The sequence below is a fragment of the Coregonus clupeaformis genome, chromosome 1 (assembly GCF_020615455.1).
Source record: "Coregonus clupeaformis isolate EN_2021a chromosome 1, ASM2061545v1, whole genome shotgun sequence".
NCBI lineage: Eukaryota > Metazoa > Chordata > Actinopteri > Salmoniformes > Salmonidae > Coregonus > Coregonus clupeaformis.
Window position 1 is genome coordinate 51,458,822 of NC_059192.1, and position 26,866 is coordinate 51,485,687.

Consider the following 26,866-nt stretch of genomic DNA (forward strand, 5'->3'; position numbering starts at 1 on the left):
AAATTACCAGTACAGCGCTAGCCTATACCCCATAGATATGACCTGCTACTCCATCTTATGACAGGACCTTATGGTTGACCAGCAAAAAAGATGACAATCAGAGAAAACTCAGTAATGCAAAAGGCAGGTGTTCCACAATGAGGGTGGAATCATGACTCCTCTCTTCCCTTACTGCTGAGGAGTATTCTACATTAAATAATAGGCTTGATTTGAGAAGATAAACAGACTACTTTTAATTATTTCACCCTTAGTCCAATATGCCCAAATGTGAAAGGGCCTCATGAGGTGCTAACCAGCAAGCTTGTGTTTAATACTGATGTAGATGTCACAAACAGTTCCTTTACCCTGTTTTAGAGGCCCTTGAATCCCAAATCAACCCCTAGCCACATCTATATTATATATGTCTAGGGGTGGATTCAACCGTATAACGGAAGATCTGCGTTAAAATGTAAAGGTCATTTCTGATTGAGTCAACATATGCAGCGTCTACCGTGAACGCACTCTCCGCGAATGCGGGAAAATTGCTTTTAAAGCTATATATCTTCCGTGTTAGTTATGCGGTACGGATTGAATCCAGCCCTAGGTCTACTCAATATTGCGAATCTCCCTCCAAGCCAATCAGATGGCAAGATGGAGCTATTACCATACTGCTAAGGTTCATTCCAGATCTACATGGAGTGTCTAGGGTTAAGGGTCAATTTGTGATTCAGCACCGCTGTCAGCAAGCTTCCATTCTACTTTGGACAATATTCATCCACATCATGGTTTGCATAATGTGATGCACCAATTGGGTTTCACTCCCTCATTGGTAGCTACTTTAAAGTTAAACATTTGAGTGGCTTTCAGACTATGACTAAGGGGGCGTTGCTCTATTCTTGAGGTCAATCACTGTGCTGAAGAAAGCAGTTTTGTTTTCTCTCACATTAATTAGGCTACTTACGGCATTGCACACTGCTTTGAAAATGTTAAGGACACAATTGGAAATAATCTGACTTTCAGAATCAAGTGAAAGTGTAAAAAAAAATGAAAGCATACAGTATATGAACAAAAGGACATTTGGTTTCAATTAATTTGGCCTTCAATTGGGTTTCCATAAGAAACTGTCAATATCGCTATTGTCAAAAGACTTCACTAGTCTAAAATCTAAATTTGCTTTAACATGCAGTATATTTCTTAGATTTAGTGCACATCGAGTATTAGTGATAAAGAGGTCTTTCCATAAAAGCACAACTAAACAAAACAAAGACAACGTTTGACCTTGGCTGGGATTCAAATCTACATTGTCTACAACCCACAATCTATTTAATCCCGGCCCTTGTTTTACCTAACCTTGCTATGAACTAATGCCATTCTTTCTTCCCATTGTATCAAAAACTAAACTTAATCAAGAGTAAATTAACTTGGGCAATGGGCAGTGCTTCTGACTATGTGAATCAGTTTTGGACTGAGGTGTTGGCAAGCACAAAACAAAATGGCACTCAGATCAAAATGAGCTAAAATAAGCTCAGAACATAAGACAATATGTCCATACACACCGAGTCATGTGGTAAGTGGCCTCTACATGGAAGGAAAGAACATTTACGATTGAGTGAGGAGAGAACAAACTAACTATCCACAGCAAATACAGATCAGTAGCATTGAAATAGGTAACTGTATATTGCTATGCAACCTCTTTCAAGAGATGAAATAAAACCGGAGTGAGGAATCATATAATAAACTCTATAAAAACAGGATCTAAATGCAAAACTCAAATCTCAAGATGTAAATTCTTCATATAAATTAATTCTGGAATACAATTTGACTGGAAAAAATCAAAATCAGACTCTTGCCATTGTCCGTATTACAGGTTTCTAAAATGACCACAACTGCAAAAAAAAAAAGGAGAAATGACAACCGTAAGTGTAATGAGGACTAATTGTACAAATGATTTTGTTTGTAATTACTCATTTTGAAAAAATTCTTACATACATGTCACACATGTAATGTCCACACACATTCTCTTCACATTCAGTACAAATGTGTAATATGCAAAAGCTTTAAAAAGTATTGGTGGTGAGTTGGGGCTGGTGTCAGGTGCGTTGGTGTTGTTTTGTTAGAGAGTAGGAGAGGGAAGTATTTATTCCTGCTTGACATCTCCCTTCAGCCTCCTCTTCACACGAGAGTAGGGGCTGAGCTGGTCGTCCATAATGAAGTCATACAGGACCTTCACCCACGATGTGTAGTGGGGCAGGTCATCATAGTACTCTGATGCTATTTTCTTCACCTAGGTTTAGCAGAAGGAAAAAAACAACATTAGTCTAGTTTGCTACAAGCAAAGATTATTATAACTAACCCAAGATAGGACTTATACGTAGTTGACATTGGGAACAAATGATGCACACTGGTCAGAACAAACAAGGAGGTGGGCAGAGCCAAGTGCAAGCTAGCGAGATCCTGGCGTGTTTTAACATGCGTTTGCATATTTCCATTAGGGAACGCCTACTCAGAAGTGCCCGTGTGCAATAACTCAATTTGCCCTTGCATTCCTAAACAATAGAATATTAAAATACTTTGGCAAAGGGTGAATTCTACAAAACTTAGTGCACTCATAACAGATTATTGTTTAGGGAACCGAAAACTGTATGGAGATAGGATGTTTCATCGATGATAAAATAAGCAGAACGTCCGCCCAGGTTCATCTTCCCTCTCTGCCTGCCACTGGACTTCCACTCATCACCATATTTGGTAGGGCTGTGACGATACCAGTATCGTAATATTTTTTCCATGGCAAAAATGAAAACACGAAGCAGGATAAACTTTTTGGTCATTTAAAAACCTGCTGTATGTAAAATATTGTATGCTATAGCTTGGAAAATAAATACATGTGATGCTGGGTGACAACATAATGATGTTTGTTTCCAACATTAGGACTGTTTTCCTAAAGAAGTCAATTCCGCTTCGTGTTTTGTTTCCTTGACACGATTACTAACGAGTATCGTCCCTGCCCTAATATTAGGTGGTGAGTGGAAGTTCTAACCGGAAACTTCTGGTTTTTACCCCATGTGACATATCAATTTCATGGAGCTGAGTGAAAATGTTAGTTTTAAAGCTAATTTTTGGGTACTTTGCTGTTAGAGACTAGAAGGAATACAAGTTTGGTTAATTTTCACATTTAGCCTACTTATTTGGCAAAGCACTAATCAAGACTTCCTTAAACACTGATACACTCCTTTCTTGTCATTCCAATTCACAACGTTAATTGTTACAATCTAATCAGCCATTTCCTACAATTTGTGATCTTTGTAACCGTTTGCATGACCTCAAGCCCTGGAGTTTTGCATCTTTGGACAGGCCCAGAGATCCCAAACTGTCAACTACAAAACACCATTTATAAAAAGGTGCCTGCAGGAACAGTCTGGCAATTGCAATTCAAAACTACACTAATTATACCAGTATCTTATTTGTCTGGCAGCCACACCAGGATGAGACCACAATGATACATGTACTTTCAAAGAATAAGGGCAATGCAAACAAGGTTACCAAATCCACCCTCCATTTGCAAATAAAGCAGTCTGGGAATCACAACTTACATTTTGTGACAATGACGTCATGTCACTGAGAATTTATCTTATTGATCCCAACTAAAAAGTAACCTAATGTGCACAAGGGGTGGTTTCAGATTAGGCCTACGTCTGCAACCACTATGGCCCAGCCGATGAGTGACAAAAGCGAAGCAGAGGGATCGGCCTACTACAGCAGTGGTTCCTAAACTGTGGGGCGAAGGGTCAGCAGGGGTTTTGATTATTGTGTGTGTGTGTTGGCCTAGCCTATATTATCACATAGATTTTTTAAACTAGGCTATAAGCTAGAAAGTGAAAGACAGGCCCTGCTGACCTTGACCTGTGTTACTTATAAATGGATGTGTGGACAGACAGGACTCGTGTGGAGGGACTGTTTAGCCTAGCAAAGGTAACTCTGGGTCTTCCATTCCTGCGGCGTTCCTCATGAGAGCCAGTTTCATCATAGTACTTGATGGTTTTTGTGACTGCACTTGAAGAAAGTTTCAAAGTTCTTGAAATCTTCCGGATTCACTGACCTTCATGTCTTAAAGTAATGATGGACTGTCGTTTCTCTTTGCTTATTTGAGCTGTTCTTGCCATAATATGGACTTGGTCTTTTGCCAAATAGGGCTATCTTCTGTATACCCCCCTCCCTTGTCACAACACAACTGATTGTGGGAAGAAATTCCACAAATTAACTTTTAAGAAGGCACACCTGTTAATTGAAATGCATTCCAGGTGACTACCTCATGAAGCTGGTTGAGAGAATGCCAAGAGTGTGCAAAGCTGTCATCAAGGCAAAGGGTGGCTACTTTGAAGAATCGAAAATCTAAAATATATTTTGATTTGTTTAACACTTTTTTGGTTACTACAAGATTACATATGTGTTATTTCATAGTTTTGATGTCTTTACTATTATTCTACAATGTAGAAAATAGTTTAAAAAATAAAGAAAAACCCTTGAATGAGTAGGTGTTCTAAAACTTTTGACTGGTAGTGTACATTAAAATTGTATAACAGGGTTTTTAACTCTATCTAACTATAAACTCCAGATTCAGACTGGATTGTGGTAGGGTGTATTTTGTTGACATCAGAATGAATGCTGGCATTGTGCGGCTTAGATGAATAAGGGCAGTGTGTGCGTGTGTATTAACTTTGTGTGTGATTGTGTGTGTCCATAGGCCCCTGTACATTCTCCTGAGCAGTTCAAAGCCCTTGGTCTCAGTGCTCCTGCAGGGGTGTTGCTAGCTGGACCTCCAGGTTGTGGAAAGACCCTGCTGGCCAAGGTACCATTTGCCAGCTGCTATAATAAGTGGAATGTTGAAGGCTTGTGGTGGTTTTAAGTAATTCATCAGTTAAAACAGTATTCCTTTTTGTTTCTCTTATTTCAGGCTGTTGCCAATGAGTCTGGACTTAACTTAAACTCTGTCAAGGGGCCAGAGTTGCTGAAAATGGTGAGTCATTCAGCTATACAGATTCCTGGAGTGCCTCGACAACACTCTTTTCCCTGTGACCCTTTGCCCTGTCCAGTAATATTAGCTCTGTGTTGGTAGATCTGCTGAAATTTTATTTGTAACTGAAGTGCCCCACTGAAATCAATAGCATCGCTGTAGCCCTCGAAAGCGTTCTCACAGACAGCAGGCTTAACTGATCCAACAGCCTTGTGCATTATTTACTTGGAGAGAGCTCAGTTACCTGTAGTCACAGCTATCTACAGTGGGGGAAAAAGTATTTAGTCAGCCACAAATTGTGCAAGTTCTCCCACTTAAAAAGCTGAGAGAGGCCTGTAATTTTCATCATAGGTACACGTCAACTATGACAGACAAATTGAGGAAAATTTTTATCCAGAAAATCACATTGTAGGATTTTTAATGAATTTATTGGCAAATTATGGTGGAAAATAAGTATTTGGTCACCTACAAACAAGCAAGATTTCTGGCTCTCACAGACCTGTAACTTCTTCTTTAAGAGGCTCCTCTGTCCTCCACTCGTTACCTATATTAAAGGCACCTATTTGAACTTGTTATCAGTATAAAAGACACCTGTCCACAACCTCAAACAGTCACACTCCAAACTCCACTATGGCCAAGACCAAAGAGCTGTCAAAGGACACCAGAAACAAAATTGTAGACCTGCACCAGGCTGGGAAGACTGAATCTGCAATATGTAAGCAGCTTGGTTTGAAGAAATCAACTGTGGGAGCAATTATTAGGAAATGGAAGACATACAAGACCACTGATAATCTCCCTCGATCTGGGGCTCCACGCAAGATCTCACCCCGTGGGGTCAAAATGATCACAAGAACGGTGAGCAAAAATCCCAGAACCACACGGGGGGACCTAGTGAATGACCTGCAGAGAGCTGGGACCAAAGTAACAAAGCCTACCATCAGTAACACACTACGCCGCCAGGGACTCAAATCCTGCAGTGCCAGACGTGTCCCCCTGCTTAAGCCAGTACAGTTTGCTAGAGTGCATTTGGATGATCCAGAAGAGAATTATGAGAATGTCATATGGTCAGATGAAACCAAAATAGAACTTTTTGGTAAAAACTCAACTCGTCGTGTTTGGAGGACAAAGAATGCTGAGTTGCATCCAAAGAACACCATACCTACTGTGAATCATGGGGGTGGAAACATCATGCTTTGGGGCTGTTTTTCTGCAAAGGGACCAGGACGACTGATCCGTGTAAAGGAAAGAATGAATGGGGCCATGTATCGTGAGATTTTGAGTGAAAACCTCATTCCATCAGCAAGGGCATTGAAGATGAAACGTGGCTGGGTCTTTCAGCATGACAATGATCCCAAACACACCGCGTGTGGCTTCGTAAGAAGCATTTCAAGGTCCTGGAGTGGCCTAGCCAGTCTCCAGATCTCAACCCCATAGAAAATCTTTGGAGGGAGTTGAAAGTCTGTGTTGCCCAGCGACAGCCCCAAAACATCACTGCTCTAGAGGAGATCTGCATGGAGGAATGGGCCAAAATACCAGCAACAGTGTGTGAAAACCTTGTGAAGACTTACAGAAAACGTTTGACCTGTGTCATTGGCAACAAAGGGTATATAACAAAGTATTGAGAAACTTTTGTTATTGACCAAATACTTAATTTCCACCATAATTTGCAAATAAATTCATTAAAAATCCTACATTGTGATTTTCTGGATTTTTTAAAATCATTTTGTCTGTCATAGTTGACGTGTACCTATGATGAAAATTACAGGCCTCTCTCATCTTTTTAAGTGGGAGAACTTGCACAATTGGTGGCTGACTAAATACTTTTTTCCCCCACTGTATAACCTTAATTGGCATTACATCAGATACCCTTCACACTGTGAGGTAACACTCCTAACTCACATGGGCGCATTAAAATGGCCTAACTCATGTCCACTGACTTTATATAATGTGAAGTAAAACACAAAGGAAACAGACTTTGATCCTGGGGTCCTGAATTATTAGCTTAGCGTTATGTAGGTTAGACATCTTTGCGTCTCTTTTATTCGAGCTGTGCGTTTCGACATGAGTTAGACATCTTTGTGTCTCTTGTTCCTCAGTATGTAGGAGAGAGCGAGCGGGCCGTGCGACAGGTGTTCCAGAGAGGACGGAACTCTGCCCCTTGTGTCATCTTTTTCGAGGAGATTGAAGCACTGTGCCCCCGCCGCTCCGGGCAGGAGGTGAGAGGGGCTAATAATCCTCTATCTGATGGTCACCATCGCATGAATGGAGGTGGATGATGAGAATAGTATTGTTGACATGTGGGTGATGGTGGCGGTGTGTCCTCAGTCTGGAGTCAGTGTCCGTGTGGTCAACCAGCTGCTTACTGAGATGCCAACAGACCAGGTGGGTGTCTTGCGTCATTTCACTCCCTCACAGACATGGATATTCCCTTATCACAAAGATGATTATTCAATGTTTTGGGGTATGATTATATTGACACGTACAGTTTTGTATACTTTGTATACTATGAAGCTACAATAAAAATCTGTGAAGTTATTCACCATTATTGACGCTGTCCCTATAGATATCATTGACCCTGCTGTGCTGAGACCAGGCCGTCTGGACAAGACCCTGTATGTGGGCCTCCCACCTCCATCAGACCGACACGCCATCTTTCTCACCATCACCAAGGTAATGTGGAATGCCATAGATTCAAGCTCACAATGTAAACAGTCCATGAGCCTCTCATAATATTAGTGGCTGGTGTTGCTGTGAGAGGGGTTGTTTCATGACTACTGTGTGTCATAGGGGGGCAGCAAGCCTCATCTGGAGCAGGACGTGAGTCTGGAAGAGATAGCCCATGACGTGCGCAGTGACTGCTTCACGTGAGTGTCCCAGAGAAGGAAGGAGGGAGCAAAATGCATCTAAACCTGTCTTCCTGCTCCACCGTATAGAACTTTCCACAGGGAAAAATGTAATCCACTCCCTTAGAACACCCTGATGATTTCCTTACAGATGTTCCCTCTGAGCCTTCATCAACACAGTGGATATAATAACACAGTGGATATTATGTCTTTGAGTGTATGTATAATGTGTGTCTGTGTGTTTGTTCCATGCAGTGGGGCAGACCTGTCTGCGTTGGTGAGGAAAGCCTCTGTCAATGCTCTGAGAGCCTACCTCTTGACCCAACCCAACCCATCTTACACAGATAATACTGGCCTACACAGAAAGTCGCACAGGTCCTAATCCAGGCACTTGTCATCTCCCGTCTGGATTACTGCAACTCGCTGTTGGCTGGGCTCCCTGCCTGTGCCATTAAACCCCTACAACTTATCCAGAACGCTGCAGCCCGTCTGGTGTTCAACCTTCCCAAGTTCTCTCATGTCACCCCGCTCCTCCGCACACTCCACTGGCTTCCAGTTGAGGCTTGCATCTACTACAAGACAGTGGTGCTTGCCTACGGAGCTGTGAGGGGAATGGCACCTCCTTACCTTCAGGCTCTGATCAGACCCTACACCCAGACACTTGAAACCCTCCCTCTTTAAGGAATACCTGGAATAGTATAAAAGTAAAAGTAATCCTTCTACCCCCCCCATGAAAATATGGCTATCATAAGTTGAATGCACCAATTTGTAAGTCGCTCTGGATTAGAGCGTCTACTAAATGACGTAAATGTAAAATGTAAAGACATCTAGGTCCTCTCTGCCTCTTGACTCTTTTTAATGGAACACTGCAACCTTGGTTTACTGCATTTCCCCATGTCTGCCATTTAGAAAGATAAGTACCATAGCCAAGGTCATAGCAATTGTACAGCATCCTCCACCAGGGATTTGAGCTATTAGTCTCAAGGTCACCAGTCCACTTCCTCTCCATCTGAGTCTGAACTTATTAAACCCTCAGGTCATAGCTACTCCAACGGCCCTGTGGCCGACATCAGGGTCAGCAAGCAGAACTTTGAGGACACCTTCAAGAAAGTACGGCCGTCTGTGTCTAAAAAGGTGAGATGCATTGGGACATGGACAAATTAATGACTGCACAGAAGCACAGACTGTCAGAAATGCATGTAACTAAACCCCAAATCCCTGCACAGTCCCACAGTTATTATTTACCCAGTGAGTGAGTCGCCTTGAATCCAGTGAGTGTGTGTCTGGTAATGGCTTGTTGAGTTGCCTCAGCATTCCTAAATATGGGCATTAACAATGAAGGAGGGGGTTAGAACATTTTGCATACAGATGTAAATTAAGCCTAAAGTAAACATGGTCTAGCCCGTGGTCATAGTCAGACAATGAAGCTGTGTGCTTTTTACTTGCTCAGTCACCAGTTGTTTGGTGTTAGTTTGTGTGATTAGATGTAGGTAGGAGCTGGGTCCATTTAAGGCTCGCACACATTCACACCCAATTTGGATCTAGCGTTTGTCTGCTGATCGTTCAGCACGCTGTGTTTTAGCAGAGAGGAAAAGGCGAAGCGAGAGCGATAACTGGGCCCTCTCCAGCAGGTGGTGTTTTTTTATTTTCTTCGTTTTTGTATGGAGGTCAATGAGTGTAAAAAATAAATGGAATGGCTTATTTGCTACGTGTTGCTTATTTGATCGAATAGAAGTGTCGTAATGATTGGGTTGTTACAAGTGTACTGATATAAGTAGGACACGTGGCATCCCGGCAACTTCGAGAAAAACTCTATATCGGAGTTGTGCCTGGTCATCACTACTTACCAAAGTCATAAATACTGCCTATTACTAAAATGTATCTTTTTAAAATGTGATTTTAAACCTGACCTTAACCACACTGCTACCCTTATGCCTAACCTTAACCTTAAATTAAAACCAAAAAGCTTGTTGTTTTTTATGATATTGAATTTGTGTCTGTGGTAACTAGATGAAACCGTTGTGCCTGTTGTTCAAAAGCGTATCCAAACTCTCATTGGCTAGAATCGTCCCACCTGATCTTGCCTCCTTCCGACTGCCTTCCATTTTTGAAGACATTTATTTTCATTGTTAGTGGCCACCAGAGTATCTGGTCAATATAATGGATAATCTGTGGTTTTAGGGACCACCCGCTGTAGACGTCTGACTGCTGACATTTTACAAGTAAAATCGGTGAGCACTCGGTTCGCAAATTACGTTCGGAGATGCGAAGTACTCTCGGCCAGCAACCACTACTGGTGTGCCTGAGACCTTAGGCTTCACTACAAAGAGGGAGAGACTGAACAAGTCTAAAACGACAAACAAAACATAATAATTTTTTATGACTCAAAACATGCACTTTATTTCCACCTCTCTACAGGACCAGTGTATGTATGAGCAGCTAAAGGAATCTCTTATGAGGATTCCTTCAGAATGGAGGATATCAGTGCCAACCACCAAGGACCAACTGTTTGGACACCAAGACATTTTGACTTTATTGACTTTTTGGGGGGATTGCGGTTTTCTAATCCAAACCACGTTTTATAACACATTTTATAATCTTATGTAAATGTAAGCCTTGAATTACGTATAAAAATGTTTTTTAGAAATGGATTACTGTTTGTAATGACTGTTTTATTGAAAACATGGATATGTATGATAGTGTGTTTAATAAATGTGTCCTCATTGATACATATACATGCACCCAAGATCCACCACAATCCTGCATCTGTAAACTGATCTTCCATGAGCCAATAGTTACCTCTCTCCTTTTACACCCAGGCTGAAATGACTCATGCTAGGTAGAATGTGAGTAAGGTCTTTAATCAGGTCAACACCCGCAAGGCTGCGGGGCCCAATGGTATTCCAGGGTGCATTCTCAGAGCATGCGCAGAACAGCTAGCAGGCATATTCACAGTCATTTTCAACCTCTCCTTGTCCCAGTCTGTAATTCCCTCATGTTTTAAGATGACCACCATCATTCCTGTTCCCAAGAACTCTAAGGCTTCATGCCACAATGACTAATACCGTGTAGCACTCACATCTGTAATCATGAAGTACTTTGAGGCTGGTTATGGCACACAACTCCATCATCCCAGACTCCCACGACCCACTCAATTTCCATACCGCCCCAACATATCCGTAGACGCAATCTCAATCGCATTTCACACTGCCCTCACCCACCTAGATAAGAGGAATACCTATGTGAGAATGCTGTTAATTGGCTACAGCTCAGCGGTCAACACCATTGTCCCCTCCAAGCTTGTCACCAAGCTTAGGACCCGTGGACTGAACACCTCCCTTTGCAACTAGATCCTGGACTTCCTTATGGGCCGACCCCAGGTGGTAAGGGTAGGCAACAACACATCCGCCACGCTGACCCTCAACACAGGGGCCTCTCAGGGGTGCATGCTCAGTCCCCTCCTGTACTCCCTGTTCATCCATGACTGTGTGGCCGCGCATGACTCCAACCAGAGTATGTGAGTGGGACTGGAGTGGAGAGTGCCCAATTTGACTGGAGCGTGGAGCGAGTTTCCCAAAAGCTGGACCATATGCCTTCTCGCAAGCTCCAATATATCTCAGACTGGCCAATAAAAATAAAAGATGGGCAGTTTGAGATATGGCTTTTTCTTTGCAACTCTGCCTAGACGGTCAGCATCCTGGAGTCGCCTCTTCACTGTTGACGTTGAGACTGGTGTTTTGCGGGTACTATTTAATGAAGCTGCCAGTTGAGGACCTGTGAGGCGTCTGTTTCTCAAACTAGACACTCTAATGTATTTGTCCTCTTGCTCAGTTGTGCACCGGGCCTCCCACTCCTCTTTCTGTTCTGGTTAGAGCCAGTTTGCACTGTTCTGTGAAGGGAGTAGTACACAGCGTTGTACGAGATCTTCAGTTTCTTAGCAATTTCTCGCATGGAATAGCCTTCATTTCTCAGAACAAGAATAGACTGACGAGTTTCAGAAGAAAGTTCGTTTCTGGCCATTTTGAGCCTGTAATCGAACCCACAATTGCTGATGCTCCAGATACTCAACTAGTCTCAAGAAGGCCAGTTGTATTGCTTCTTTAAATCAGCACAACAGTTTTCAGCTGTGCTAACATAATTACAAAAGGGTTTTCTAATGATCAATTAGCCTTTTAAAATGATAAACTTGGATTAGCAAACACAACGTGCCAGGACTGATTGTTGCTGATAATGGGCCTCTGTACGCCTATGTAGATATCCATTAAAAATCAGCCGTTTCCAGCTACAATAGCCATTTACAACATTAACAATGTCTACACTTTATTTCTGATCAATTTGATGTTATTTTAATAGACAAAGAAAATGCTTTTCTTTCGAAAAAAATTACATTTCTAAGTGACCCCAAACTTTTGAATGGTAGTGTAACATACGGTATTACCTCAATTACCTCTTACCCTTGCACATTGACTCGGTAATGGTACTCCTTGTATATCGCCTAATTATTGTTCCATTTTATTTAGCAAACATTTGTCTTACTTTTTTAACTCTGCACGGTTGGGAATGCACTTGTGAGTAAGCATTTCACTGTAAAGTCTACACCTGTTGTATTCGGCGCATGTGACCAATAACATTTTATTTGAAAGTGAAAATCTGAGGCCCACACCCGAACCAATACACAAAATGGCTGTAGGCTACAGTCAGAGACGGTGGAAAGATTTTTTGGCAGGGGGTGCAGTATTATATTGCCTGATTTAGATAGGCCATGTTTCTGCTCACAATTTCTGACATTTTGGTAGGCTATTTGTTAGTCAACTTATCTATAATTACACTGAACAAAAATATAATCGCAACATGTAAAGTGTTAATCCCATGTTTCATGAGCTGAAATAAAAGATCCCAGAAATGTTCCATACGCACAAAAAGCTTTTCTCACAAATTTGTTTACATCCCTGTAAGTGAGCATTTCTCCTTTGCCAAGATAATCCATCCACCTGACAGGTGTGCCATATCAAGAAGCTGATTAAACAGCATGATCATTACACAGGTGCACCTTGTGCTGGGGACAATAAAAGGCCACTCTAAAATGCAGTTGTCACACAACACAATGCCACAGAGGTCTCAAGTTTTGAGGGAGCATGCAATTGCAGGAATGTACTCCAGAGCTGTTGCCAGAGAATGTAGTGTTCATTTCTCTACCATAAGCCGCCTCCAACGTCATTTTAGAGAATTTGGCTGTATGTCCAACAGTCCTCACAACCGCAGACCACGTGTAACCACGCCAGCCCAGGACCTCCACATCTGGCTTCTTCACCAGCGGAATCGTCTGAGACCAGCCACCAGGACAAATTAAACTGTGGGTTGCCACAACCAAAGAATTTCTGCACAAACTGTCATACAGTGGGGGAAAAAAGTATTTAGTCAGCCACCAATTGTGCAAGTTCTCCCACTTAAAAAATGAGAGAGGCCTGTAATTTTCATCATAGGTACACGTCAACTTTGACAGACAAAATGAGAAATAAAATCCAGAAAATCACATTGTAGGATTTTTAATTTTAATTTTAATTTATTTCACCTTTATTTAACCAGGTAAGCCAGTTGAGAACAAGTTCTCATTTACAACTGCGACGTGGCCAAGATAAAGCAAAGCAGTGCGATAAAAACAACAACACAGAGTTACATATGGGGTAAAAAAAAAAAATGAATTTATTGGCAAATTATGGTGGAAAATAAGTATTTGGTCAATCACAAAAGTTTCTCAATACTTTGTTATATACCCTTTGTTGGCAATGACACAGGTCAAACGTTTTCTGTAAGTCTTCACAAGGTTTTCACACACTGTTGCTGGTATTTTGGCCCATTCCTCCATGCAGATCTCCTCTAGAGCAGTGATGTTTTGGGGCTGTCGCTGGGCAACACAGACTTTCAACTCCCTCCAAAGATTTTCTATGGGGTTGAGATCTGGAGACTGGCTAGGCCACTCCAGGACCTTGAAATGCTTCTTACGAAGCCACTCCTTCGTTGCCCGGGCGGTGTGTTTGGGATCATTGTCATGCTGAAAGACCCAGCCACGTTTCATCTTCAATGCCCTTGCTGATGGAAGGAGGTTTTCACTCAAAATCTCACGATACATGGCCCCATTCATTCTTTCCTTTACACGGATCAATCGTCCTGGTCCCTTTGCAGAAAAACAGCCCCAAAGCATGATGTTTCCACCCCCATGCTTCACAGTAGGTATGGTGTTCTTTGGATGCAACTCTTCAGACGGGCCTGGACATGTACTGGCTTAAGCAGGGGGACACGTCTGGCACTGCAGGATTTGAGTTCCTGGCGGCGTGGTGTGTTACTGATGGTAGGCTTTGTTACTTTGGTCCCAGCTCTCTGCAGGTCATTCACTAGGTCCCCCCGTGTGGTTCTGGGATTTTTGCTCACCGTTCTTGTGATCATTTTGACCCCACGGGGTGAGATCTTGCGTGGAGCCCCAGATCGAGGGAGATTATCAGTGGTCTTGTATGTCTTCCATTTCCTAATAATTGCTCCCACAGTTGATTTCTTCAAACCAAGCTGCTTACCTATTGCAGATTCAGTCTTCCCAGCCTGGTGCAGGTCTACAATTTTGTTTCTGGTGTCCTTTGACAGCTCTTTGGTCTTGGCCATAGTGGAGTTTGGAGTGTGACTGTTTGAGGTTGTGGACAGGTGTCTTTTATACTGACAACAAGTTCAAATAGGTGCCTTTAATATAGGTAACGAGTGGAGGACAGAGGAGCCTCTTAAAGAAGAAGTTACAGGTCTGTGAGAGCCAGAAATCTTGCTTGTTTGTAGGTGACCAAATACTTATTTTCCACCATAATTTGCAAATAAATTCATTTAAAAAAAAATCCTACAATGTGATTTTCTGGATTTTTTCTCTCTCAATTTGTCTGTCATAGTTGACCTGTACCTATGATGAAAATTACAGGCCTCTCTCATCTTTTTAAGTGGGAGAACTTGCACAATTGGTGGCTGACTAAATACTTTTTTTCCCTACTGTATACCGTCTCAGGGAAGCTCATCTGCATGCTCGTCATCCTCACCATGGTCTTGACCTGACTGCAGTTCAGCGTCGTAACCGACTTCAGTGGGCAAATGCTCACCTTCGTTGGTCGCTGGCACGCTAAAGAAGTGTGCTCTTCATGGATGAATCCCGGTTTCAACAGTACCGGGCAGATGGCAGACGTATGGCGTCGTGTGGGCGAGCGGTTTGCTGATGTCAACATTGTGAACAGAGTGCCCCATGGTGGCATTGGGGTTATGGTATAGGCAGGCATAAGCTACAGACAACTAACACAGTTGTATTTTATCGATGGCAATTTGAATGCAGAGATACCGTGATGAGATCCTGAGGCCCATTATTGTGCCATTCATCCGCCGCCATCACCTCATGTTTCAGCATAACGCATGGCCCCTTGTCGCAAGGATCTGTACACAATTCCTGGAAGCTGAAAATGTACTGCATACACACCAGACATGGATGTACGACAGCGTGTTCCAGTTCCCGACAATATCCAGCAACTTCGCACAGCCATTGAAGAGGAGTGGGACAACATTCCACAGGCCACAATCAACAGCCTGATCAACTCTATGTGAAGGAGATGTGTCGCGCCGCATGAGGCAAATGGCGGTCACACCAGATACTGACTGGTTTTCTGATTCACGCCCCTAACTTTTTTAAAGGTATCTGTGACCAAGATATGCATATCTGTATTCCCAGTCATGTGAAATCCATAGATTAGGGCCTAATGAATTTATTTCAATTGACTGATTTCTTTATAAGAACTGTAACTCAGTAAAATCTTTTAAATTGTTCCATATTGTGTTTATATTTTTGTTCATTGTAGATGTTGCCCTAGAAGACTAAATAAACCCTTGTTCACCAGAATGATGTCATAACTCAATAGAATGAATCCTTCAATCTAGTTGACATCCGTAAAGTTCTCTGTCATCTCTGCTTATTTCGCAGAGAAAAGACGTTTAGGGACCTGGGAGAAAATGCAATGGGCCTAACAAAAAAAAACTGGAAAGATTTTCTTTGCAACATTTCCAAATATCATCAGTTTGACCAGTTGTAAGGAAATAGAAAGCTGTGAAAATGACCCAACATGTTTCTGATAAGATTTCAGTTCAGCTTGGATGCATATTTTATGTCATTGAAATACTATCAGCTTTTATGATGCTGATAGATAGTCTGTAGAGGTGTTAACTGCGCATTCACTTTCTCTCAAGATGTTGAAAGAAAGAAATCATATTTCTCCACTCCTATTCCCTAGTGAAAATGTAGCCTACATTTGGTGTACCATTTTACTGCAAGAAATGCTTAATTCTGCAGGAGTTAATATTATGGCTATGTAAGAGGTTTTAGACCTAGTCAGTGTCCAGATTTCAGTTTCCATTTAACCCATCTCAACAGTAGGCTACAGTTGCTTTGACGTGCCATAGGCCTATTTGAAGTCCCAGTCTTGTGACTGTTGAATTTGTACAGCTTCTCACAATCACACATAACATAGCCGGCACTGCTATCATCCTCTTTTACCGCTTCACCAAATATTTCCCAAACATTACTTTTGTCTTTATTTTTAACACTCCATTTCGCAGCGTTTCGCTTATTGAATTAAACTCCGACATTGTACTTTTTGCCTCTGTGGATCAATTTTTCTGCCCATTCCCAAAAGCATTTGGTATGTAGGCTATTTGGCGCGCTTACAGTTAGGCCCTAAAGTTTAGGCTGCCAGATAGCCTATTAAATAAAAACCTCAATGTCCCTTATAGATATAAATTGTACAAGAATGATACATTTATGCATTCAAGGTATTGTTTTCTCTTTATTCAACCCGCCCGCCCTTCATTCACACAATATTTAATTACTTTAAACCCACTGATATAACCGCAGGGATTGGCATCACTAGTGTAGATGTCTCCCACACTACCGCCACAGATAGATAGTGTGCGAGACATCTCTTAAAGAGAGATTTGAATCTAGATCCATCTCTTTACACTACACAAGTATCTTGCCTGGACCAAGTTTGTGTCATCAAAGTACTGTAGTGTAGAGGCCCTTAATCAGGTGTTAAATGAGGTGAAAGGGAGATTGGAGTAGGACTTCAATGAAATTACCAGTACAGCGCTAGCCTATACCCCATAGATATGACCTGCTACTCCATCTTATGACAGGACCTTATGGTTGACCAGCAAAAAGGATGACAATCAGAGAAAACTCAGTAATGCAAAAGGCAGGTGTTCCACAATGAGGGTGGAATCATGACTCCTCTCTTCCCTTACTGCTGAGGAGTATTCTACATTAAATAATAGGCTTGATTTGAGAAGATAAACAGACTACTTTTAATTATTTCACCCTTAGTCCAATATGCCCAAATGTGAAAGGGCCTCATGAGGTGCTAACCAGCAAGCTTGTGTTTAATACTGATGTAGATGTAACAAACAGCTCCTTTACCCTGTTTTAGAGGCCCTTGAATCCCAAATCAACCCCTAGCCACATCTATATTACATATGTGTAGGGGTGGATTCAACCGTATAACGGAAGATCTGCGTTAAAATGTAAAGGTCATTTCTGATTGAGCCAACATATGCAGCGTCTACCGTGAACGCACTCTCCGCGAACGTGGGAAAATTTGTTTTTAAAGCTATATATCTTCCGTGTTAATTATGCGGTACGGATTGAATCCAGCCCTAGGTCTACTCAATATTGCGAATCTCCCTCCAAGCCAATCAGATGGCAAGATGGAGCTATTACCATACTGCTAAGGTTCATTCCAGATCTACATGGAGTGTCTAGGGTTAAAGGTCAATTTGTGATTCAGCACCGCTGTCAGCAAGCTTCCATTCTACTTTGGACAATATTCATCCACATCATGGTTTGCATAATGTGATGCACCAATTGGGTTTCACTCCCTCATTGGTAGCTACTTTAAAGTTAAACATTTGAGTGGCTTTCAGACTATGACTAAGGGGGCGTTGCTCTATTCTTGAGGTCAATCACTGTGCTGAAGAAAGCAGTTTTGTTTTCTCTCACATTAATTAGGCTACTTACGGCATTGCACACTGCTTTGAAAATGTTAAGGACACAATTGGAAATAATCTGACTTTCAGAATCAAGTGAAAGTGTAAAAAAAAATGAAAGCATACAGTATATGAACAAAAGGACATTTGGTTTCAATTAATTTGGCCTTCAATTGGGTTTCCATAAGAAACTGTCAATATCGCTATTGTCAAAAGACTTCACTAGTCTAAAATCTAAATTTGCTTTAACATGCAGTATATTTCTTAGATTTAGTGCACATCGAGTATTAGTGATAAAGAGGTCTTTCCATAAAAGCACAACTAAACAAAACAAAGACAACGTTTGACCTTGGCTGGGATTCAAATCTACATTGTCTACAACCCACAATCTATTTAATCCCGGCCCTTGTTTTACCTAACCTTGCTATGAACTAATGCCATTCTTTCTTCCCATTGTATCAAAAACTAAACTTAATCAAGAGCAAATTAACTTGGGCAATGGGCAGTGCTTCAGACTATGTGAATCCGTTTTGGACTGAGGTGTTGGCAAGCACAAAACAAAATGGCACTCAGATCAAAATGAGCTAAAATAAGCTCAGAACATAAGACAATATGTCCATACACACCGAGTCATGTGGTAAGTGGCCTCTACATGGAAGGAAAGAACATTTACGATTGAGTGAGGAGAGAACAAACTAACTATCCACAGCAAATACAGATCAGTAGCATTGAAATAGGTAACTGTATATTGCTATGCAACCTCTTTCAAGAGATGAAATAAAACCGGAGTGAGGAATCATATAATAAACTCTATAAAAACAGGATCTAAATGCAAAACTCAAATCTCAAGATGTAAATTCTTCATATAAATTAATTCTGGAATACAATTTGACTGGAAAAAATCAAAATCAGACTCTTGCCATTGTCCGTATTACAGGTTTCTAAAATGACCACAACTGCAAAAAATAGGAGAAATGACAACCGTAAGTGTAATGAGGACTAATTGTACAAATTATTTTGTTTGTAATTACTAATTTTGAAAAAATTCTTACATACATGTCACACATGTAATGTCCACACACATTCTCTTCACGTTCAGTACAAATGTGTAATATGCAAAAGCTGTAAAAAGTATTGGTGGTGAGTTGGGGCTGGTGTCAGGTGCGTTGGTGTTGTTTTGTTAGAGAGTAGGAGAGGGAAGTATTTATTCCTGCTTGACATCTCCCTTCAGCCTCCTCTTCACACGAGAGTAGGGGCTGAGCTGGTCGTCCATAATGAAGTCATACAGGACCTTCACCCACGATGTGTAGTGTGGCAGGTCATCATAGTACTCTGATGCTATTTTCTTCACCTAGGTTTAGCAGAAGGAAAAAAACAACATTAGTCTAGTTTGCTACAAGCAAAGATTATTATAACTAACCCAAGATAGGACTTATACGTAGTTGACATTGGGAACAAATGATGCACACTGGTCAGAACAAACAAGGAGGTGGGCAGAGCCAAGTGCAAGCTAGCGAGATCCTGGCGTGTTTTAACAAGCATTTGCATATTTCCATTAGGGAACGCCTACTCAGAAGTGCCCGTGTGCAATAACTCAATTTGCCCTTGCATTCCTAAACAATAGAATATTAAAATACTTTGGCAAAGGGTGAATTCTACAAAACTTAGTGCACTCATAACAGATTATTGTTTAGGGAACCGAAAACTGTATGGAGATAGGATGTTTCATCGATGATAAAATAAGCAGAACGTCCGCCCAGGTTCATCTTCCCTCTCTGCCTGCCACTGGACTTCCACTCATCACCATATTTGGTAGGGCTGTGACGATACCAGTATCGTAATATTTTTTCCATGGCAAAAATGAAAACACAAAGCAGGATAAACTTTTTGGTCCTTTAAAAACCTGCTGTATGTAAAATATTGTATGCTATAGCTTGGAAAATAAATACATGTGATGCTGGGTGACAACATAATGATGTTTGTTTCCAACATTAGGACTGTTTTCCTAAAGAAGTTAAATCCGCTTCGTGTTTTGTTTCCTTGACACGATTACTAACGAGTATCGTCCCTGCCCTAATATTAGGTGGCGAGTGGAAGTTCTAACCGGAAACTTCTGGTTTTTACCCCATGTGACGTATCTGGGATTCCCCTTTCATCTGTGCTACAAGTGTCTTCAGCTAAAGTGTTTCTCTCATTACCAACCAGGGGATTGCAGCCGTCCTGAATCATATAAGAATACTCATGATGCAACACCTTTCCCCATAAACCAACATGTAGACATTGTTTGCACAATGGTGTATCATCCTTTAGATCATTTACATCTCCAAACACAGAATGTTCTGCGAAATAGAGCTTGAGGTCAAAATCTTTCTGGGTCTGGCTTTTCTTATGAGCCTGGATACTGGAACAGTCTGCCTAAACATATTTGGAGGAATATGGTTGTTTTATGGATGTTTGAATCTTATTTTTGTATTACCTCGTGTTTAATTACCTATCCTGTTTCATAGCGATCAAGATGCAAGCACTAAGTAAATAAAGTTAATTATTACCATTTCATTACCAGGTTTTTTTCTGAATCAAAAAGGGGCTTAGGTGGTGGGCGTGGCAGGGGGTGTGGCAATGGGCACCGTCGGCCAGTCGGCATGGTTGAATTTTTGAGAAAAGTTTATAGGCCCCCCATCTTGGCGGTGTAGAGAAATTGGCATTTTTAAGCCAATTTCCTGCAATTCTACTAATTTCATGGAGCTGAGAGAAAATGTTAGTTTTAAAGCTAATTTCCTGCAATTCTATGCATTTTGCCATGGCTAATGCTGTGTTCTTTTGCTCAAACATAATAACAAAAACAATACTGCTAAATTAATTGCTTTTGGCATTTTCAATTCTCCCTGACTGTCTAGCTTTTATTTTGGTGAATGTTAATTCTCAAAGATGATATTATTAAAAATATATAGGTCAATTATCTTTTCTACATACTTTATATCTGTTTACTTGATGACAACAGTTATAATGCTAAATTGGTCCGATGATAACGTCTTCCCTCTCCATAGAGCCACCCCCCAATGTTTTCAACACCCATACCATACCAGAGGTAGCCTACGTCCTGGGATGCTGGGGAAGTCGTGGTGCTCGTTGTGGTAGCCCACGTTGAAGGTGAGCAGGTTGAGGGAGCCATAGTAGGAGTAGGTCTCATGGCCCTTCAGGAACATGTAGTGCTCGGCAATAAAGTGTCCAGATATGGGGTGCAGGCCCATTCCCAGCAAGGAGCCCGCCAACATGTAGACCACAGGCTTGGCTCCACACAGCCAGTAGAGGGCCACATTGAAGGACAGCTGCACAGCCGCGTTGGCCAGCTCCAGCCTGGTGATGGGCTTGGGGTTGATGCAGAGAGGGCGGATGGCGTAGAACAGAGGCTGGAGGATGATCCAGACAAACTTGCGGAAGCGTGTGCAGAAGAACCAGCCCTCAAATTCAGAGGGGATGTCTACGTCTACACCGTCACCTCCCAGGTAGCGGTGGTGGTCCAGGTGGTAGCGCTTAAAGGAGGCAGAATACGGCAGCCCGATGGGCAGGTTGGCAAACATGGCGAACCAGCGGTTCCACATGGCCCTGTTATTACCAAATGCTGTGTTGTGGGAGATCTCGTGGATGGCCAGGGTCATAGAGTGGTTAATGCAGCTGCCAAAGGCATAAGTCCAGAACAGGACCCATTTCCAGTCCAGGGCTTTGACCAGGTAGAATGCTAAGAACTGGATCATTACCATCATGCAAACAATCCACTTCAGCCTGGGATCAGGCCCCATTAGGGTCTTTATTTCTGGGTACTTTGCTGTTAGAGAAGAGAAAGAATACAAGTTTGGTTAATTTTCACATTTAGCCTACTTATTTGGCAAAGCACTAATCAAGACTTCATTAAAACACTGATACACTCCTTTCTTGTCATTCCAATTCACAACGTTAATTGTTACAATCTAATCAGCCATTGTTACAATCTAATCAGCCATTTCCTACAATTTGTAATCTTTGTAACCGTTTGCAGGACCTCAAGCCCTGGAGTTTTGCATCTTTGGACAGGCCCAGAGATCCCAAACTGTCAACTACAAAACACCATTTATAAAAAGGTGCCTGCAGGAACAGTCTGGCAATTGCAATTCAAAACTACACTAATTATACCAGTACCTTATTTGTCTGGCAGCCACACCAGGATGAGACCACAATGAGAATTTATCTTATCGATCCCAACTAAAAAGTAACCTAATGTGCACAAGGTGTGGTTTCAGATTAGGCCTACGTCTGCAACCACTATGGCCCAGCCGATGAGTGACAAAAGCGAAGCAGAGGGATCGGCCTACTACAGCAGTGGTTCCTAAACTGTGGGGCGAAGGGTCAGCAGGGGTTTTGATTATTGTGTGTGTGTGTGTTGGCCTAGCCTATATTATCACATTTTTAAACTAGGCTATAAGCTAGAAAGTGAAAGACAGGCCCTGCTGACCTTGACCTGTGTTACTTATAAATGGATGTGTGGACTGACAGGACTCGTGTGGAGGGACTGTTTAGCCTAATAACTGTAGTGCTTCTTGACTAATGACCTTTCAACTTAATAACAATGAGGGTGGGTGGTGTTGATCAAAGCAACGTTATAACTAGTGATTGGGGTGGAGGGAAACTTAGTTACATATCGGGATATTATTTTTCAGAATATATCGTATCATTTTGACAATATCGCGATATTATTTTTGCGCCAGTTGGTTGTACTTGCACCAAAAAGTATTTTTCCTTCATAGCTTTTTCTCCATCTTTTTAAATAGGGACCCAATTTGTTTTCAGCACTTATTTCCATGGCTGATCAAAACTTGTTTTCTCATGGCTCTCTCTTGTCCCTCTGCAGAGGACATATGGTGAGCAATATGCTTGAAACATCAAATCGCAATAAAATCACAGTATTGTATTGTAATACATATAGAATCGTGAGTATCGCAATACATATCGTATCAGCACCTACAGTGCATTCGGAAAGTATTCAGACATTTTTTAATTTTTCCACATTTTGTTACGTTACAGCCTTATTCTAATTGATTAAATAAATAGTTTTCCTCAATCTACACACAATACCCCATAATGACAAAGCAAAAAAAGGTTTTTAGAAATTGTTGCTAATTTATAAAATATAAAAACAGAAATACCTTATTTACATAAGTATTCAGACCCTTTGCTATGAAACTCGAAATTGAGCTCAGGTGCATCCTGTTTCCATTGACCATCCTTGAGATGTTTCTACAACTTGATTGGAGTCCACCTGTGGTAAATTCAATTGATTGGACATGATGTGGAAAGGCACACACCTGTCTATATAAGGTCCCACAGCTGACAGTGCATGTCAGAGCAAAAACCAAGCCACGAGGTCGAAGGAATTGTCTGTAGAACTCCGAGACAGTATTGTGTCGAGGCACAGATCTGGGGAAGTTAACCAAAAACATTTCTGCAGCATTGGAGGTCCCCAAGAACACAGTGGCCTCCATCATTCTTTAATGGAAGAAGTTTGGAACCACCAAGACTCTTCCTAGAGCTGGCCGCCAGGCCAAACTGAGCAATCGGGGGGAGAAGGGCCTTGGTCAGGGAGGTGACCAAGAACCCGATGGTCACTCAGAGCTCCAGAGTTCCTCTGTGGAGATGGAAGAACCTTCCAGAAGGCCAACCATCTCTGCAGCACTCCACCAATTAGGCCTTTATGGTAGAGTGGCCAGACGGAAGCCACTCCTCAGTAAAAGGCACGACAGCCAACTTGGAGTTTGCCAAAAGGCACCTAAACGACTCTCAGACCATGATCTATATGTCCCATCACAGCGTAACGCACTTGGGTTAGTTTCATCAGTAGTACTGAATGATAAGGAGGATTAAGGCTGACAGAGACAGGAAAAACTCAGGTGGAAGGAGGTGGGCTGGCTAGCTGACAATAGTCCAGCACTCCTATCTAATTTAACTGCGTATCACTTTGTGGAGTGATCAAATCAATCATTTGATTGGATTTTGGTGTGATGTCTGGAGTAATTATTCTAAAGTCAGCTTTACATGTTCACCTGACAATATTTACCTTACATGCTGACCACATCCCCCACGTTGCGTGCACGAGCATTGCAAAATAAATTTTGACATGCATGTTATTCAATAATTTCATGGACAAAATCAACATGCGAGTGATGGTGCACGCACATCACCGGTCTAGTCAACATGTTAGGGCCATTTTTGCCAGTTCCAGGAAGCACATAGTTTAATTTCCACTACTAGGAAATCATACTGTGTTTTTATATTTCAAGAGTGCTTAGGTTCGTATTGTTGAATAGGCTACTGAGAAAGAGAGGCCATGATTGCAGTTAATCTAGGGGACAAGTCCCAGCAAAGAAATGCCACTTCCTGTGTAGGCTACATTGTTCTATGTTGCGTCAAGGGGCTGTGTGGTGGGAGAGGCCTGAGGCATGTGATTAGCATAGGCCTTTACATGCTTGATTCGATGTGATGAGCTCAGAAAGGGTCCAAATACCTTACATGGCCTACAATAAACTACACTGAGATAAAAAGCCACCACCAGACTGCAATACTAGCCCGTAGCCCCCCTGTCTCTATGGTAGAAACTTTCAGTGTCCCTCTATGCCTCATGATGCTGCGGGACTCCCAGGGCTACAATTAATTATTCAGACAGGATACGTTTCCTTTGTCAATGAGTTCTTTATGACATCGACAGGGCCCGGACTCAGCACAAAGGGATGTTTTGCATGTCAGCAATCAAGTTTTCAATATATAAAACTTTCAAAATACAGTAATACAGCCAGTATGATCCATTTTCCATCATATGAAATACAGCCAGTATGAAAGTTATTGAAAACTTGATTACTGACATGCAAAACATGTTGGAACTATATCAACATTGGACTCTCAGAAAGCCCACTCAACCCCAATTATCCATGACAAGACTATGCATACAGAAGACCACCTGCTCCTCATTACACGAGTCCCCTTCATCTCAAAAGTTGGCCACATAGTAATTATGGCCAAGGGACTACTGGTACCACACCCACAAGGTTTTGGGCACCACACACTAGCCCTAGAGATCAGTTGTGCCAGTGCCTCTGACTTACCTCTAGCTACAGTCCTATTCTAATTCTATGTGCTGCCCCCTGCCCCTTTGTTCTCAGTTACATTTATGTCACCATTCCCATGACAATGCTCAATGTGCGAGTTGGACAACAATAATAAATAATATTATTTGTAACTAGCTAACTACTTTCATGATTGTATCGTTTACTAGCTTATTCCAACGGTATTTTTCTTTTGAATCTTTACCATCGTGTAATCTCCAAATAGCTTAACGTTACAGGCTGACTAGCTAACTGTTCACTTTCAGGGTGTGTCTCAGTCAGTGAGTCTAGTAGGGGTCATGGCAGGGACTTTGTTGTAACGTTACTAGTAACGGTTTCCAGTTTGGGCTAGATTGGAGAAATAGCTAACTAGGCAATATTTATCAAAACCACACCCGTACACAGGAATCTTTACACAGAATAATTGGCCTGGCTAGCTAACTTTAACTAGATGACGAAGACTGTTAGCTACTTGTTGGCAACAGCAATTGTTGAAATTAGATAAAGCTGCTAGCTAACACCCCTCTCCCTGCCTGGCTCACAAGGTAAGTAACTAGCCAATGTTCGCTAACTAGCTAATTAACTAACGCTAGCCAATTAGCTAACTATTAATCTGTTGCTGCAGTGAGCTACTGCTAGCTATATAACTAGCTGCAGTGAGCTACATAGTTAGCATACCGTACCACTGAAGATGAAGTGGGTTGCCGTTAGTTACTAGCAGCTAGCAGCCAGCTAGCTGTGATGCAAGACAAGATAAACATTAACTAAACTATTGATTCATGAGCTTGTTAAGCGAACAACATTTGGTTGCTAGCAAGTTAGATATCAGGTCTAGTTGTTAAAAAAATCCACACGTTAATGTTAGCTTCTAACGTTACTGGGGTATGGAGGGGGGAGAAATGCTCACCCAAAATGTCTTTCCTCCTGTCGGCATGTGGCTGATCTGTATAAACCCATTCGTAATCCTCACGAGCGACACGGTTCCCCATATCTTTTTTTGGTGTAAGTGACAGGTAATGAAAATGTCAAAACATTTATTTGACTAAAAGTGTCAAATTGACTCCCCGGATACTTAACGGACTCACACCACCCTGTCCGGCACTGTGGAACTACGCAGTAGTGATGATGGGTCGTTCGCGAACGAACGGCTCCTTTTGGTGAACGTCGGGAACCGAATCGCATCTGTGAAACACTCACCAAAAAGACTCGGAATGCCCGTCACCCAGTGCGCGGTTCTTCTTCTTCTTCTTCTTTGAGAGTGGTTTGGCGGATCGCATCCAACTTTTAAGGTGCATACGCCGCCACCTACTGTACTGGAGTGTGAGGCCAGTCACGGTCTACCTACATTAAATTCTCTTCAATAGTCCTGTTCCTCTAAGAAAGTGAAATAGAGCCCTAGACAACACTTCCCTCCCCTTTCCTCCCCCCACTACACCACCCAAACCCCAACCCTGTCCAGCCTCTCTAACCCTTTCACACAATCTCTCCCTCTACGTCATACAGCTCAGTGCACCGTTTCTGGTCATGTAGCCTATTTGATTGAGGAGTGGGACTTGCCTGCCCCGCCCACTTTTTATTTATTTCAATTAAAATGTCAGCTTATGCGCCTCCATCTTGAGAAGTGTGCAGTTGGGTCGCCGTTGAGAGACAGCTGGAGAAGGAGCAGACTGGGGGAAGGTTGTTACGTTGGAGAGTCGGAAATGGCGGCGAGTAGTGCGGATGAAATTGAGATAAAGTTGGTGAAGCAAAAGCTGTGCTGGGATGCGAATAATATGGGTGTCAGTTCTGATGGTATGGAGCAGGAGGATGAGGGGCAAGGACCGGAATGGTCAGTAGTGGAAAGACATAGGAAG

General features: G+C 42.0%; 1 protein-coding gene across 2 annotated transcripts; it reads right to left on the reverse strand.

Annotated features, from left to right (window-relative positions):
* Positions 1–697: 697 nt before the first annotated feature.
* On the reverse strand, positions 698–26,197 carry LOC121570237 (sphingolipid delta(4)-desaturase DES1-like). Of its 2 annotated transcripts, none has more exons than XM_045221707.1 (3): positions 25,921–26,197; positions 20,967–21,709; positions 698–2,263 (listed from the first exon to the last, which is right to left on the reverse strand). In XM_045221707.1, exons 1-3 carry the CDS (start codon positions 26,000–26,002, stop codon positions 2,117–2,119), a joined length of 972 nt encoding a protein of 323 aa, XP_045077642.1. In that variant the 5' UTR covers positions 26,003–26,197; the 3' UTR covers positions 698–2,116. The 2 variants fall into 2 exon arrangements, with proteins under 2 accessions (XP_045077642.1, XP_041737653.2); XM_041881719.2 differs by lacking the exon at positions 698–2,263 and adding an exon at positions 16,669–19,234.
* Positions 26,198–26,866: the final 669 nt, after the last annotated feature.